We start from the raw sequence: 14,633 nt of genomic DNA on the forward strand, positions 1-14,633 counted from the left end.
TGCTTGCCTATCTGACATGAGTGACATAGGAAGCGGTCTACTTTATTACAGGAAACAACATGCAGTTTATTAAGGTGTTCTAGAGTGGCGGGTGCAGGGTGGCCGAGACGTTGATGCCACAGAGAGGAGGAAGCAGCCAGGAGAGCATGAGGTGGAGCGGCAGCTGTGGAGGCAGGCATGGTGTATAGGTCCCCGTCGCAGTTACAGCGGAGAATCACGCGTCCCGTCCTGAGATCCTTGACAGAAAAACCATGTGCGTCAAATTCAAAGGAACAACTATTGTCGCGAGTGAATTGACGGACGGATAGCAGGTTGCGGACTATGGATGGTGCGACAAGAATATTATTAAGAGCGAAATTTGTGGTAGGTGTAGGAAGAACGGAGTGGCCTCTAGACGTAACAGGAATGCTGGTGCCATTACCTACTGTTATTGAGGAGATGGAGGGAGGAAGGCGTTGGGTAAGCATACCAGCCGAGGATGTCATGTGCGTGGAGGCGCCGGAGTCAACAATCCAGTCGCCCTGCAGTTCCATGTTCTGCAGGGCAGCGATGAGGCCGGCTGCATCCCAGGTGCTGGTGGAGGTGTTGGAGCCGTTGGAGGAGGTCTGGAGCGGAGCGAAGGCGGTATTGGCCTGCGGGGAAGGCCCTAGTATACCCAGGTTGCGTCCAGCCTGGGCACCAGGACCTCCAGGGGCACCCGAACTGCTCTAACGGCGCTGACCAGGAGGGGTGACGCGCTCTCCAAGGGCCACACGTTCGCCGGTCCAGGGATTGAAGCCTTAGGGAACGCGTTTTAGGTGCTGGTGCTGCTGGAGGTGCCGCCGGAGGAGTTGGGGAAGGGCTGCTGGCCACTCTTCTTGGTGTTAGGACGCCGCCCGCCCTGCAACTGCTGCTGTTGGTGACCGCCAAGAGAGGAGGCAGCAGCCAGGAGGGCGGTGCTGGCGCACACTTTTTCCTCGTTTTTTAGGCGCAGTTCTTTGAGGAGGAGCTAGTGCCGGGCGGCAGCGAGGGTGAGGGGCTGCGTCCCGACGATGTTATCGGCGACGTTGGAGTAGACCTCGTTGAGCCCTCGCAGTAGGTTGAGGACGAGGTTGGGTTCAGAGACGGGCTGCCCAACGTCGCGCAGTTCGTCGGCCTTCTCCTTCATGCGAACGCAGTAGGCGTCAATGGACAGATCCCCTTGAGTCATCGAGTGGAACTCGTGATTCAAGAAGATGGCGTGATTAGCTTTGTTCGCCTGGAACACCTCGCCGATGGCTGCCCAAAGGGCACTCGCCGTCTGCTTGTCGTCGGTCATGGCGAGGTTGAGGACGGCTTCGGAGACGGTGCTGTACATCCATCCGCGGACGCAGAAGTCAGCCTGTAGCTAGGTCTCGTCGGAGTTTGAGGTGGAGGCGGTGGCGAGATGATGTTGCAGCCCGAATTTCCCACAGGTGGCCTGGAACGCCGTCGACCACTTCGTGAAGTTAGAGGGCTTCAACTCAAGGGTCATGGGGACGTGGAGCTTGATGTTGATGGTGGCGAAGCGGGCAGATCACGGGGGTAGGGGCTGATTCGGTTGCCATGGGGAGGGGAGGGGGGCTGAGGGGAGAGATCACGAGATTAGATCGGGATCGGGACCTGAGCTCGTGGTACCATGTAGAAGATTAGAATTTGGGGCAATTGGCCACACCTAAATGGGAGGGGGCACCTTCTATTATATTGGGCCGGCTGGCCTTGCTTTACAAGGCAAGGATACCTTGATTTACATCTGCTAACTATAGCAACTAATCCCTGATTTACATCTGCTAACTATAGCAACTAATCCCTGATTTACATCTGCTGATTATAGCTATGATATGCCGCAACATATGGTAAGGAGCTGCGGCATATTCTATTTCCTAACAGTTACGACTTGGACTAATGATGATGGTCGTATCATGAGTTCCCTTGTCATTAGCATGAAGCCCTCATTGATTATGGGTTTTGAGCATCATGGGTCTGCGAAGGAGACGTGGGACCACCTGCAAGGGAGATATATTCAAAACAGTAGTGCTCTTTTGCTTACCTTGACGAAGGCCTTCACGAGCTTCAGCAAAATGAGATGTTCATAGCGGATCAAAGCATGCTGGCGAGTAAAGGCTTGGTGGGGCCTTGATGGGGATTGACATTGTGACCTAGCAATTAGCGTGGGATGGGTGCGAGTTGTGGTTTTAGTTGAACGAGGTAGGTAGTTTGGGTGGGTTGGTGTAGAATAACATTTGGTGTAGAACAATATGTAACTCAATAATGAAATTTAATATGCGTAAAGTGTTCCGTGCTATCAGTGAGGTCATTGAACTTTACAATAATGTTGGCAAGTGTTAGACAACGATATGCTGCCATATACTGTGCGGCGTGGAGCCTGGCTTCTAGCTGGCCAGCCTAGTATAGTAGGTTTGGATAGAGAGTGTTAGAATGAATATCTCTCTTTCTATATTAGGCTGATTGGGTATATCCTTCCTTTCACCTGCGTGTGATTGATCCCTTTCCATAGTAGAGTAGCCTGCCTTCTCAGGCAGTGTGCGCCGACCCTAGATGCCTTGGCCTCCAAGGGTATTCACCCTATATATGTAATGGTTCATCTGTCTCAATTATACACACAGATTCTACCCCATTCCTCTCTTCTAACATGGTAATCAGAGCCATTCTCTGTTTCTGTCTCAATTGTTAGAGTGGACGCTGAAAGAACACCAGGATGGGAAGCGTTTGTTACCTACCGTAGTAGGCCGCATGTATGTATTTATAGGAGATGGAATACCATCATCAGATTACAAAGGGGCTGGCGCCAGCAATCAATCAAAACAGATTATGATTGATTGGATTCTATCTATAACAGATCTGATTGATTGCCTCAGATTATATCTATAACTGAACAGATCCTTTCCTATCTTTACACAGGCGCATCACCCTTTCCTTACTTTACAGATACATTCTTAATATTATCTAACATCCCCCCTCAATCATAACTTGCATAAGTTAAGATTGTCTCTGAACAGATCCATCTTCTTCTTCGTCAGAGCTTTTGTGAAACCATCTGCTATCTGGTCATTTGTAGAAATCAATCTCACATCCAGGAGCTTCCTTGCCACTCTTTCACGCACAAAATGGAAGTCAATTTCAACATGCTTAACACGACCATGAAAGACTGGATTGGCTGTGAGATAGGTAGCTCCAATATTGTCACACCAGATTCTTGCTGTAGGGGGGGAAGAAATTTTCAGTTCCTTCAATAGAGACTGAATCCACATCAACTCAGCAGTGGCATTTGCAATAGCTTTGTATTTAGCCTCAGTACTAGATCTTGACACGGTTGGTTGTTTGCGAGCGCTCCAGGATACCAAATTACTGCCCAAAAAAACAGCAAATCCCCCTGTAAGGCACTGACCAGCAGAGAAGGTGACTTTGAAATCTTCAACCCATGGTGAAGAGTGTATCGAAGGTACCTTAAGATACGCTTGACTGCTGTCCAGTGATCTGTTGTAGGTGAATGCAAATATTGGCACACTTTGTTCACTGCAAAACTGAGATCCGGACGAGTCAAAGTTAGATATTGTAGGGCACCTACTATGCTTCTATACCGTGTTGAATCTTCAGGCCCAAGGGGTTCACCATTGTGAAGGCTTATTTTTTCTGAAGTAGAGAGTGGTGTAGTGGTAGGCTTGCAATTTATCATACCAACTCGACTAAGAACATCTGAGGCATACTTTCTCTGCGAGAGGTGAATACCATTATCTACCTTCTGCACTTCTATTCCAAGAAAATAATGTAATGGGCCAAGGTCTTTTAGTGCAAAATCAGTTTTCAGATCCTTGAGCAAAGCTGAGACAACATTCTGAGATGAACTTGCAACAGTTATGTCATCGACATATACAAGCAAGAAGATGGTGATACCTTCCTTGATGTAAAAGAATAGAGAGGTGTCTCCTTTGGATGCTTGAAAACCTAGCTGCAATAGTTTGTCACTGAGTCTGGAATACCAGGCTCTAGGTGCCTGCTTCAGACCATAAATGGCCTTGTCAAGCTTGCAAATGTGGTGTGGCTGCAGCTTGTCTTCGTAACCTGGTGGTTGCTTCATATATACATCCTCCTCAAGAATGCCATGAAGAAACGCATTCTAAACATCAAGTTGTCGTAGTGGCCACCCTTGTGAAACAGCTAGAGAGAGAATAACCCGAATAGTGACCGCCTTCACTACTGGACTAAATGTGTCCTCATAGTCAATCCCGTACCTTTGCTTGAAGCCTTTAGAGACTAATCTAGCCTTGTATCTATCCAGAGTACCATCTGCCTTCTTTTTGACCTTGTACACCCATCTACAATCAATAATATTTTTGATTCCTTCTGGTGGAACCAAGTGCCAAGTCTTGTTCTTAGCCAAGGCCTCAAATTCAGCATCCATTGCATGCTTCCAGTTTTCATCACCCAAGGCCTTCGCTAATATTTGGGGCTCACTAGTGGCAGCCAAACAGCCATACTTGATGCGCTGTATTGTACCATTCTGAAGCCGAGTACGAGGTCTCAGATCTATGTAACCACCTGCAGCTGAAGCACTTTCAGTTCCTTCCATGAGAGACACATGTTCTTCTGATTCTGAAGCACTTTGAAACGATGGTGAAGGAGCTGCAGTAGGTTCTTGTGAAGGAACAACAGAAGAAAAAGGTGTTGTGGCAGTTTCTGGTAATGCAGCTGAAGGTGGAGTTGATATGTTCTTCTCTCTTCTCTGGTACGTGGTAGTGATAGGTGGTTTCATATATTGTTTTGTTGCACTCTTGGGCTGAACCTGCTCCTGCTCATGCACTTGAAGCTGCTCAGTACCTATCTCCTGCATTCTGACATCAGAGACCACACTAGGAATAACATCATCAATTGCATTAGCCTCAGTAACATCAGGCAAAGTGTGATCAGCTGTATTAAAAATGCCCCTATTGTCAAGGTTGGATGAAGGAAATAAGGTAGAAGGCAGGAGATTAATTTTTGCTCTAAGACGTGCTCCAGCATTTGCATGAAGTTCAGCAAAGGGAAAAATGTGCTCATCAAACACAACATCCCTAGAGATGTAGACACGACCAGTAGAGACCTCTAGACACTTGTATCCTTTGTGCATATTGCTGTAGCCTAGAAAGACACATCTTGTAGAGCGGAAAGCCAATTTTCGAGTATTATAGGGCCGCAGGTTTGGCCAGCATGCACAGCCAAAAACTTTAAGAAAATTATAGTCAGGGGACTGTTTGAACAAGTGCTCAAGAGGTGTAGAGTAATCAAGAAGTTTCGTGGGGGTGTGATTAATGAGGTATGCAGCTATGGCAAAAGCCTCATCCCAGAACTTAAGCGACATGGATGCTTGAGCAAGGACAGACAACCCAACTTCAACTATATGTCTATGTTTGCGTTCAGCAGGTCCATTTTGCTGATGCGCATGTGGGCAGGACACATAATGAATGATGCCGAGTTTAGTAAAGAAAGAATTTAGGTGCTGATACTCGCCTCCCCAGTCTGTTTGCATAGCAATAATTTTGGTGTCAAATAGGCGCTCAACCATGGTTTGGAACTCAGTAAATCTTTGGAACACTTCAGACTTATGTTTCAGCAAATAAATCCAGCTGAATTTGCTAAAATCATCTATAAAACTGACATAGATTTTTTTCGACCAACGGACTCGGGGGCTGGGCCCCATACATCCGAGAAAACGAGTTGAAAAGGCTTGGTAGAGACACTTGTTGACACTGGATAAGGTAATTGGTGACTCTTGCCTTGTTGACAAGCGTCACAGACAGACTACTTGACTCACTAGAACATATGATCTGATTATTATTGGCTAATTTTCGAATGATCTGCAATGATGGATGACCCAGACGATTGTGCCATAGAGATGGAGAGGACTTGATGGCGCCAAATGCCCCCTGCCAAGAACTGTCTGATGGAAGGGGATAAAGACCATCCTTGCATCTACCTTGAAGAAGAACCTTCCTCGTGTCCAGATCCTTAATCAAAAAATGATTTGGAAAGTATTCAAGTGAGGCATGATTATCTGATGAGAAACGATGAACAGAAACAAGACTTTTTTGTGCTGTTGGGACGTGCAAGATATTATTGAGATGCAAGGGTTTAGTAGGGGTATCAATAACAGCATGACCAACATTGCAGATGTTAATACCTGCACCACTTGCAGTGTGAATCTGATATGTCCCCTTGTACTTCTCATGAGTGGTCAGTTTGTCCAGCTGAGACGTGAGATGATCTGTTGCAGCTGTATCGGTATACCAATTTGTATCGACACCATAGCTGTGCATTGCTGCTGCTGCACTCTTGGAATTTGAGTTGGAATAGTTGTCTTCATCATATCGGTACCAGCACTTGCGGGCAGAATGCCCAGTTCTGTCACAAACCTGACAGGTTATTGTGTTCCCATCAGATCTGTGCCCTCCTGGACCACCACGCCCTCCTGGCGCATTGATGTTGCTGATGCGACCAGGATTAAACCGACCATTGCGACCCCGGCCATGCAGGCCAGAACCACCACGACCATGACGAGTAGCAACATTAGCCGATGGCTAGGATCCTCCATACAACAAAGCCATCCTGCTCTCAAAATTGAGGAGTTGCGAGTACGCCTCCCCAACTGAGACAGAATCCTTCTGTGCAACAAGGGCAGAGACAACAGGGTTGTATTCTTCATCTAGTCCTGCAAGGATGTAGGAGACTAGTTCTTCTTCATCAATGGGCTTCCGAGCAGATGCCATCTCATCTACAAGTGCCTTCACTTTTGTAACATACTCAGAAATTGACAAGTTACCTTTCCGAGTCATGGCCAATGCAATCCTGGTGTTGACTGTTCTTGCCCGGGACTGCACTGCATAGGTCTGTTCTAGCATGTTCCACACCTCCTGGGGCGTGGTGTAGGATGATACCTGACCCATGACTTCTTTGGACATGGAGGTGATGAGGAAGCCGAGGACCTGCTGCTCCAAGACAGCCCACTGGATGTACTCCGGGTTGCTTTCCTTCACTGTCTTGTTGCCGTTCTTGACGTCGATCTGCTATTCAGGCGCATTGGCAGAGCCATCAATGTAGCCCTACAGTTGTGCGCCACGAAGGATGGAAAGAACCTGCACCTTCCAGAGCGCATAGTTCGACTTGGTTAGCTTCTCAGCTATAGTTTGCCCTAGCAAAGGTGTAGGTATAGCCATGGAGGATGAGCTTGCCATGAGATCTCCTGGCGTCTGCTATGGGCTGGGGGTGGCTAGGGTTTGAAGGAGGTGGCTCTGATTACCATGAAAGAACACCAGGTTGGGAAGCGTTTGTTACCTACCGTAGTAGGCCGCCTGTATGTATTTATAGGAGATGGAATACCATCATCAGATTACAAAGGGGCTGGCGCCAGCAATCAATCAAATCAATCAAAACAGATTATGATTGATTGGATTCTATCTATAACAGATCTGATTGATTGCCTCAGATTATATCTATAACTGAACAGATCCTTTCCTATCTTTACACAGGCGCATCACCCTTTCCTTACTTTACAGATACATTCTTAATATTATCTAACAGACGCACTAACCCGTGCAACTCAAAAGCTTAAGTTGTTAGAAGAAGGTATGCAATTCACATATACACTTCAACACCCCCACTCACATGCAGCCAGAGAGAAAGGTGCAAACATGGAAATAAAGGGGCGGGGGCACAAATAAAGACTCTGCTAGGATTCGAACTCAAGAACTCGTCTTTGATACCATGTTAAAGTGGATGCACTAACCATTTCAACCTAAAAGCTTAAGCAATCCACGTATACACTTCAACAATATACACTTCAACAGGAATATATGAATGGATCACTTGATGGGTTGTATTATTCTTGTCAATGGGTTGGAATTTTTCCAGCTCATCAATCTTTAATATCCTTTTTTTTCTTTTTATGATTTGCGCTACATTTGGTCTTGGTTGATTTACAATCTCTGCTTATCCCTTGTGTAACAATTGTTTGCTGATATGCAGAGTGGTAACTGTATGGTACATGACATGTTTGGCCATGAGGTTGTGGAGAAAATAAAGGAACAATATTGTGATGCATTTCTAACAGCACACTTTGAGGTCCCTGGAGAAATGTTCTCTTTGGCAATGGAAGCAAAACAAAGAGGAATGGGAGTTGTTGGATCCACTCAGAATATCTTGGATTTCATTAAGGATCATGTGATGGGAGCTCTGGACAAAAATGTAGATGAACACCTTCAGTTTGTGTTAGGAACAGAATCAGGGATGATCACTTCAATTGTTGCTGCTGTTCAGGAATTACTTCATTTTTATTCTTCTCAAGAGAGAGCAAACATCAAAGTAGAAATTGTGTTTCCGGTATCTTCGGATGCAATTTCTAAGACATCGAATGGTTCTCATCATGTTGGTTCTTCAATGGCTACTGATTTGGATAATCTTACTATTGTTCCTGGTGTGAGTTCTGGCGAAGGCTGCTCCATTCATGGTGGTTGTGCCTCGTGTCCCTACATGAAGGTTGGTGCCACCTTTCTGTTTGTCATAAATATTTTGCTACAATACAATACAATGCTGTTTTTTATTGCTAAGATGAAAAATAATCTGTAGTATGTGTTGAAATGGAGAAGTACAATATATGTATTTGTCCATAGAAAGAGTCTCACTGACACAGAAAGCCAAGAAAAATCCATATTCACAAAGTTTTTTGTCAGTATTCAATACTCAATACTTTTGGGCACATATTGAATGATTCATGCCCCCACCTCCCCGTTTTCCAAGATTTGTTGGCTCATTTGGAATCCCCAAATATTCATGGTACAAGTGCTGATACCATTTTCCTTTAAAAACATCCATAATTATTGTTATGGTCCTACAATGCTCTATTATCGACAATACATGCAGTAAGTTATGAAGTGGTTACTGATCAATGCTACTGAATTTATGCAGATGAATACCCTGGGGTCGCTAATTAAAATTTGCCATCAGCTTCCTGATAAAAACAACAAATTATCTGTATACCAAGCTAACAGAATTAATGTCAGGACACCTCTCGGAAAATCAGTTGCAGAGGTTGGGTGTGAGCCTATTCTGCATATGCGGCATTTCCAGGTCTCTCCCATCGTATTGCTCTATATTTTTACCCTTGATGTTCAATTGTCATAATTTCTCTCTTCACTGCACTAAAGTACTGATTTCTTTTTTTTCCTCAAACAAATGGGATTGTTATAGGCCTCTATTTAGTGGACATTTAACTTACAAGAGCTCCAAAATTTTCATATGCTAATGAATCTACCAAACTTTAATGTTTCATAATAACTCAATCTAATAGCCATAATGAATTACAACAGAAGCATGGATTCTCATGTGCGAAAAATGTTAGTGGTTGTGGTGCTAATCATACTTTATTAATTCTATAACATGAAAATTAGGTTTTTAGAGAAAAAAAAAGAAAATTAGGTTGTCCGAAAAATTCGCACAGGTGAAATAAACTATTCAAACTTGGGCCTTTGCTAGAGCTTCCTTATGCTAATAAGCGAAGCTTTAGTAGATTGATGAGGTACAATTTAAATTGAGCTAAGCTCCCATTATTGTCCTTACTCAGTCCTACTTTATGTTGGTGAGTCTATTCTATCCATGTTACATTTGATGTCTTACTATAGAAAAATGGAAAATTAATACTTCAGATTATAAACAATCCGGCCATATGGGAGACTCCCTCGGGGATTGTTTTAAGGGGTGCCGTGCTTCGCACTAGACTAGTCAAACAGTAGTTTCAACTGACCCTTAAGAGTTCAACGTGACCGGTCGTCCACCGTGGAAAGCTTGGTTTCATTATTTTTAGTGTGCATCTTAATTTGAGAAAATATTCATAAGCATATTTTAGTGAAAGGATGGTTTGGTGTAGTGGTGAGAGCTATCTTACTGAGTTACCGCGTCATGGGTCGAGGACGTAGTCGGCAAGGGCGTATCGCCGAAGCGTGAGGATGACCTGAGTGCGCCACCGAGGGTAGTGAGAGGATGCCAGGTCCAGCACAATGGACACGAGGGACCGCGTGTTGTGGACCCCGACGACCTGAGCTTGGAGGGCGGCGATGATGTTGGCGTCGAGCTTGGAGGCATGAGGAGCCTCGTGGGCCACCGGGGGGTCCTCATGGGCAATTGGTGGGCGGCTGAGGAGGAGGTGCTGCGCGGTGGCTATCTGGGCGGTCAGGGCTACACCCATGGCACGCTATTGCTCTAGGGATAGGGACAAGGCACGCTGTCGTTCCTAGGAGGCAGCGACGATCGCTTGGATGGTCGCGATGGCCGCGACGAGCGCGGAAGACGCAGGCGGAGAGGCCAACGGGGACGCGACAACGTCGGTCCACACGGGGTGCTGGGTGGAGAAGCCCGGTGGGGAACGTAGAGAGCGCCACTGGGTAGCTGGGAGGGTGCCGGGCAGGGGTCCGAGGCCGGAGATTAAGGGGGCCCCATGGTCGACGAGCTCGCTATTGTGGGGGATGGGGACGAAATCCCCTGCGCTCCAGGTGGCCGACGCGGCGGGGAGGAGTTCGAGCGCAGCAGTGGTGACTGTGGTGGGGGGGGGAGGAGTAACTCCGCGGCGGTGTCGATGGCGGTTGCTCCTAGGAGCAGGCCTGCTAGAAGGAGGCGGGCGACGCTGGTGGCCGCGCCCGTGGCAGGGGCAGCGACGGCTGGGGGAAGCAGCCCTGCGCCCAGCCCCACGCCCACGACGGTCGGAACGATGGTGGCGGGCAGGCCCGTGCCCACGGCTGCGGGGAGGAGGGCCGCGCCGGAGAGGTTCGCCATGGTCCTGGAGGTCGCGCCGGGGAGGTTCGCCTTGCGCTAGCGGCTGGACGAGCGAACAAAGGGTTGACGGGCCTGTGGAGAGGAGAGACGGGGCCGCAAAGGGGCATCGGTGGCCGGGAAGGAGAGGGGCTGGGCCGACGGCGGAGCGGGAGGGGCGCCAGCGGCCGGGATGGGGGAGGGAAGTTCGGCGGCTGGGGTGGGGTAAGAGGAGAGAAGAAAACTAATCTATCTCTATACCATGTGGGAAAGTCTAATCCTATCTCAGGGTTAGGTGTTGTATTAATAGACCAAGATTTGGACTTGGCCCATTACACAGGGGTGAGGCTGTAATTACAATGGGCTAACCCTAAACCCCAAAACCCTAAACGGGTACCCTAACATGAAGCAGCCTCCCCGTATTTACGGAAGAAGGGTTTGCCTTGGTTCATTCCTTCTCCAGATTAGTACTCGTTGAGTTTGACTCCCGTAGATTGAGTTGTTTTGGACCTCACCCATGTGAAAGCTTCCGACACTGAATATGCTCTTTATAAGCATATTTGACCTTTTGTTTTAGTTAATACAAAATCAATATCATATTACACAATTAAATAATAATCTAATTGTATAACTATGCATTAAACATTTATTCAATTAAAAATAGTTGGTGTTGAAACTTGATACAAATAAATGTAGGGAAAACAATTTTATTGTTGGTATTTGAAAATTAGATTCTTTTTTTACTATTGTGGATGTGTGGTGTGTGTATTGTATTGGGGTTCTCTCCCATTTTCTTCTCTTCTTAATTCAAAGATGTGCAGATTTCCTTCGTATTCCAGAAAAAAAAGAATTTTAAGGCTCATGTCAAACTGATACTCATTTTTTAGATATGAAATCTTAAATGCGTACATTCAACATATAAAAGTACACATTCATACCTCAATGACAAAGTCGAAAGTCATCTCTGATGTCCCCTCTATCCACAAATGTATGCGTTTATAGCATAATCCACCCCTCCTCGTCCCTCTCTCATTAAATTAATCTAATTAGGGTTTGCTAATGTAATATTGCTATTTAAAAAATTAATAGGGCCTGGACTTTATGGCACTACAAAAGGTAGGCGTTAATTTCATACTGTCTAGTCTTAGTGATTGATTGCAGGTCACAATCATTTCCTTTCTCCTTTCTACTTCTACTTAATATGTCCTAAGCATCAAAGAAATACTTGCACCTATGGATGTTTGGAATAGTTTCTTAAAGTGATTGTAATCATGTTCCTAGGTAATCAAGAAACCACTCTCTTTCTCATAAGGAAAAAAGGGCTTAGCCAATGGTTTGCCTTGAGTTTGTAGCTATCCCAACACCACACGTTTAAACCATAAAACCAAGAAAGCGTTGTATCAGAAGACCCCATGTTTTTCGCTAGGAGCGAGAAATAAATATAATAAATATAATTCGGTCGACAGAAAAAGTGAATCCAATGCCCTGCCACTTTGCTCTCGACATCATTTTTAATAGCAGTACTAGAAATTAAATAATTCTAGCGCCTTTTATGTTCTCCTTTTGTATTTTCCGGTTCCAATTATACTGTGAACTTTCCATTTCCTTCTTTGTGTTGTGACTTTGTGTCCATCTTTCAGAAAACAAGGAGGTTACCCAACAAGCTTGTTCACCAGGTTGTCCATGGTAATGGTGACAAACCCTTGCAATAGCTGTTCATCAATACTTGTATTTATTTTATCAAGGCGGCTGGATGATGGAGTATATCTCAAGTGAATGCCATGTTTAGCTGGCATACCGAAGAAATCTCCGGGACAAGATTATTTGCCCTGTACGGTAGACATCTGGACTTGCCCTGTACGTTAGACATGTTGACATCTGCATGCGAATTAATGTTGAACAAATGGGGTTGGTCTAATTGTAAAAAATAATTATTCTGAATAAATCTTAATTGCTTTGAGCGAAACTGATAAATCTTAAACTGAATAAATCTTAATTGCTTTTAGTCGGCACTACCGCTGGTGATATTTCTGCAGAAATCTCCCCATCATCTACCGGTTGGAAATGTAGCTCTTCTGGTGCATCTTCATGAGGTTTAATGTCTCCAATAGCCATTTGCTTGATTGCATCACATGATGCTTCTTCCTGACCTGCATTACTTACATGTACTTGTTTTTCTTGAGAGCCATTATATTCATCAAATGTAACATCCACCGCAACTTCAACATGACCTCTGGTTTTGTTGAGGACACGATAGGCATGCTCATTTGATCCATAACCAAGAAGAAAACCTTCATCTACTTTGGGTGCAAACTTATATGTTCTACGTCTTTTGTTCAATATGAAACATTTGCATCTAAATAATCTAAAATAAGATACTTTTGGTTTCTTGTTGGTCAGCAGTTCATATGAGGACTTTTTAAGTACTTTATGAAGATACAATCTATTTATAGCATGACATGCAGTATTAATAGCCTCTGTCCAAAAGATGTCAGGGGTATTATACTCACTTAGCATTGTTCTTGCCATGTTAATCAGTGTGCGGCTCTTTCTTTCTACCACACTATTTTGTTGAGGGGTATATGCTGATGAGAATTCATGCTTGATCCCCTCATCCTCAAGATATTCTTCAACATGAGTGTTCTTGAATTCACTTCCATTCTCACTCCTTATCTTCTTTATGGATAATTCAAATTCCTTTTGTGCTCTTGTGACAAAGGTCTTTATCTTTTCTTGGACTTCACTTTTGTCATACATAAAGAACACCCAGGTAAATCTAGAATAATCATCAACAATTACTAAACAATACTTATTACCACCAATGCTCAAGTAGGTGACTGGACCAAAGAGATACATGTGAATAAGCTCTAGTTATTGTCTTGTTGTCATGATGGTCTTGGTGGGTGAGGAACTCCTTGTTTTCCTACCTGACATGCACTGCATACCTTATGTTTCTCAAACTGCACATTTGTTAGTCCAAGGATGTGATCATCTTTTAGAAGTTTGGCCAAATTCCTCATCTCAACATGAGCCAGTCGATGATGACAGAGCCAACACATGTTAGATTTTGCCATAAGATAGGTCTCAAGGTTGGTTTTATCTTTATTGAAGTCAACTAGATAAAGTTTCCCTTCTTTGTGACCCACAAATGCAATAGAGGCGTCCTTGCTTTTAAAGACGGCCACATCAACATTTGTAAATAGACAATTGTAACCCATGTCACATAATTGAGAAACAGATAGTAGATTGTAGCTCAGAGTATCAACATGCAACACATTTGTAATCAAATGCTTAAGGGTAATAGCTATCTTACCAAGACTAATGACATCTCGGGCATTATCACCAAATACAATAATTTCATTAGGTGATGGCATTGGTGTGTAGGAAGTGAACATACTCTTATCTCCGGTCATATGATTAGTACAACCGCTGTCAAGTACCTAGCTTGACCCACTGGAGGAGTATTCCTGCAAACATAAATTTAGTTGCTTGATTTAGGTCCCTAAGGTGAGTTGGGGCCTAATAGGTCAGTCACAATCAACTTTGGAACCCAAATTTGCCTTTTGACTAAAGATTTAGGTTGCTTAACAACATATTTTGCAACAACTTTACCAAGGTTGTTGACTCTAAGGATATAGATAGATTCATGTTTGTCATGAGATGCATGAGCCTTGAAGAGTTGATCTTTGTCCTTAGCTATCCACAACTGTTCAACTTGCTTCTGGGCAATTTTCTTCTGAGGATAACCTTTCTTTGTATGTGCCAAAGTTTGATCAGAAACAGAAATGGTGACCTTCCCTTTATTGGGGCGCGACACTGCCGCGTGCTATTCAGGTCTAATT

At 44.7% G+C, this 14,633-nt stretch overlaps 1 protein-coding gene and 1 non-coding gene across 2 annotated transcripts in view; one reads left to right on the forward strand and one right to left on the reverse strand.

The window, feature by feature from the left end:
• LOC103650090 (quinolinate synthase, chloroplastic) overlaps nt 1-12,796 on the forward strand; it is a 29,301-nt gene extending 16,505 nt beyond the window's left edge. The window contains exons 5-7 of the mRNA XM_008675751.4: nt 8,017-8,526; nt 8,956-9,117; nt 12,432-12,796. Coding sequence (XP_008673973.1) covers nt 8,017-8,526; nt 8,956-9,117; nt 12,432-12,503 — 744 coding nt within the window. The 3' untranslated portion in view covers nt 12,504-12,796. The remainder of the gene's footprint in view (nt 1-8,016; nt 8,527-8,955; nt 9,118-12,431) is intronic.
• Nucleotides 6,605-6,743, reverse strand: LOC111591201 (small nucleolar RNA Z247). Its single transcript, XR_004857503.1, has one exon. It is a non-coding gene; the product is annotated as a small nucleolar RNA Z247 (small nucleolar RNA).
• Nucleotides 12,797-14,633: the final 1,837 nt, after the last annotated feature.

Source organism: Zea mays, chromosome 3 (genome assembly GCF_902167145.1).
Source record: "Zea mays cultivar B73 chromosome 3, Zm-B73-REFERENCE-NAM-5.0, whole genome shotgun sequence".
Lineage (NCBI taxonomy): Eukaryota > Viridiplantae > Streptophyta > Magnoliopsida > Poales > Poaceae > Zea > Zea mays.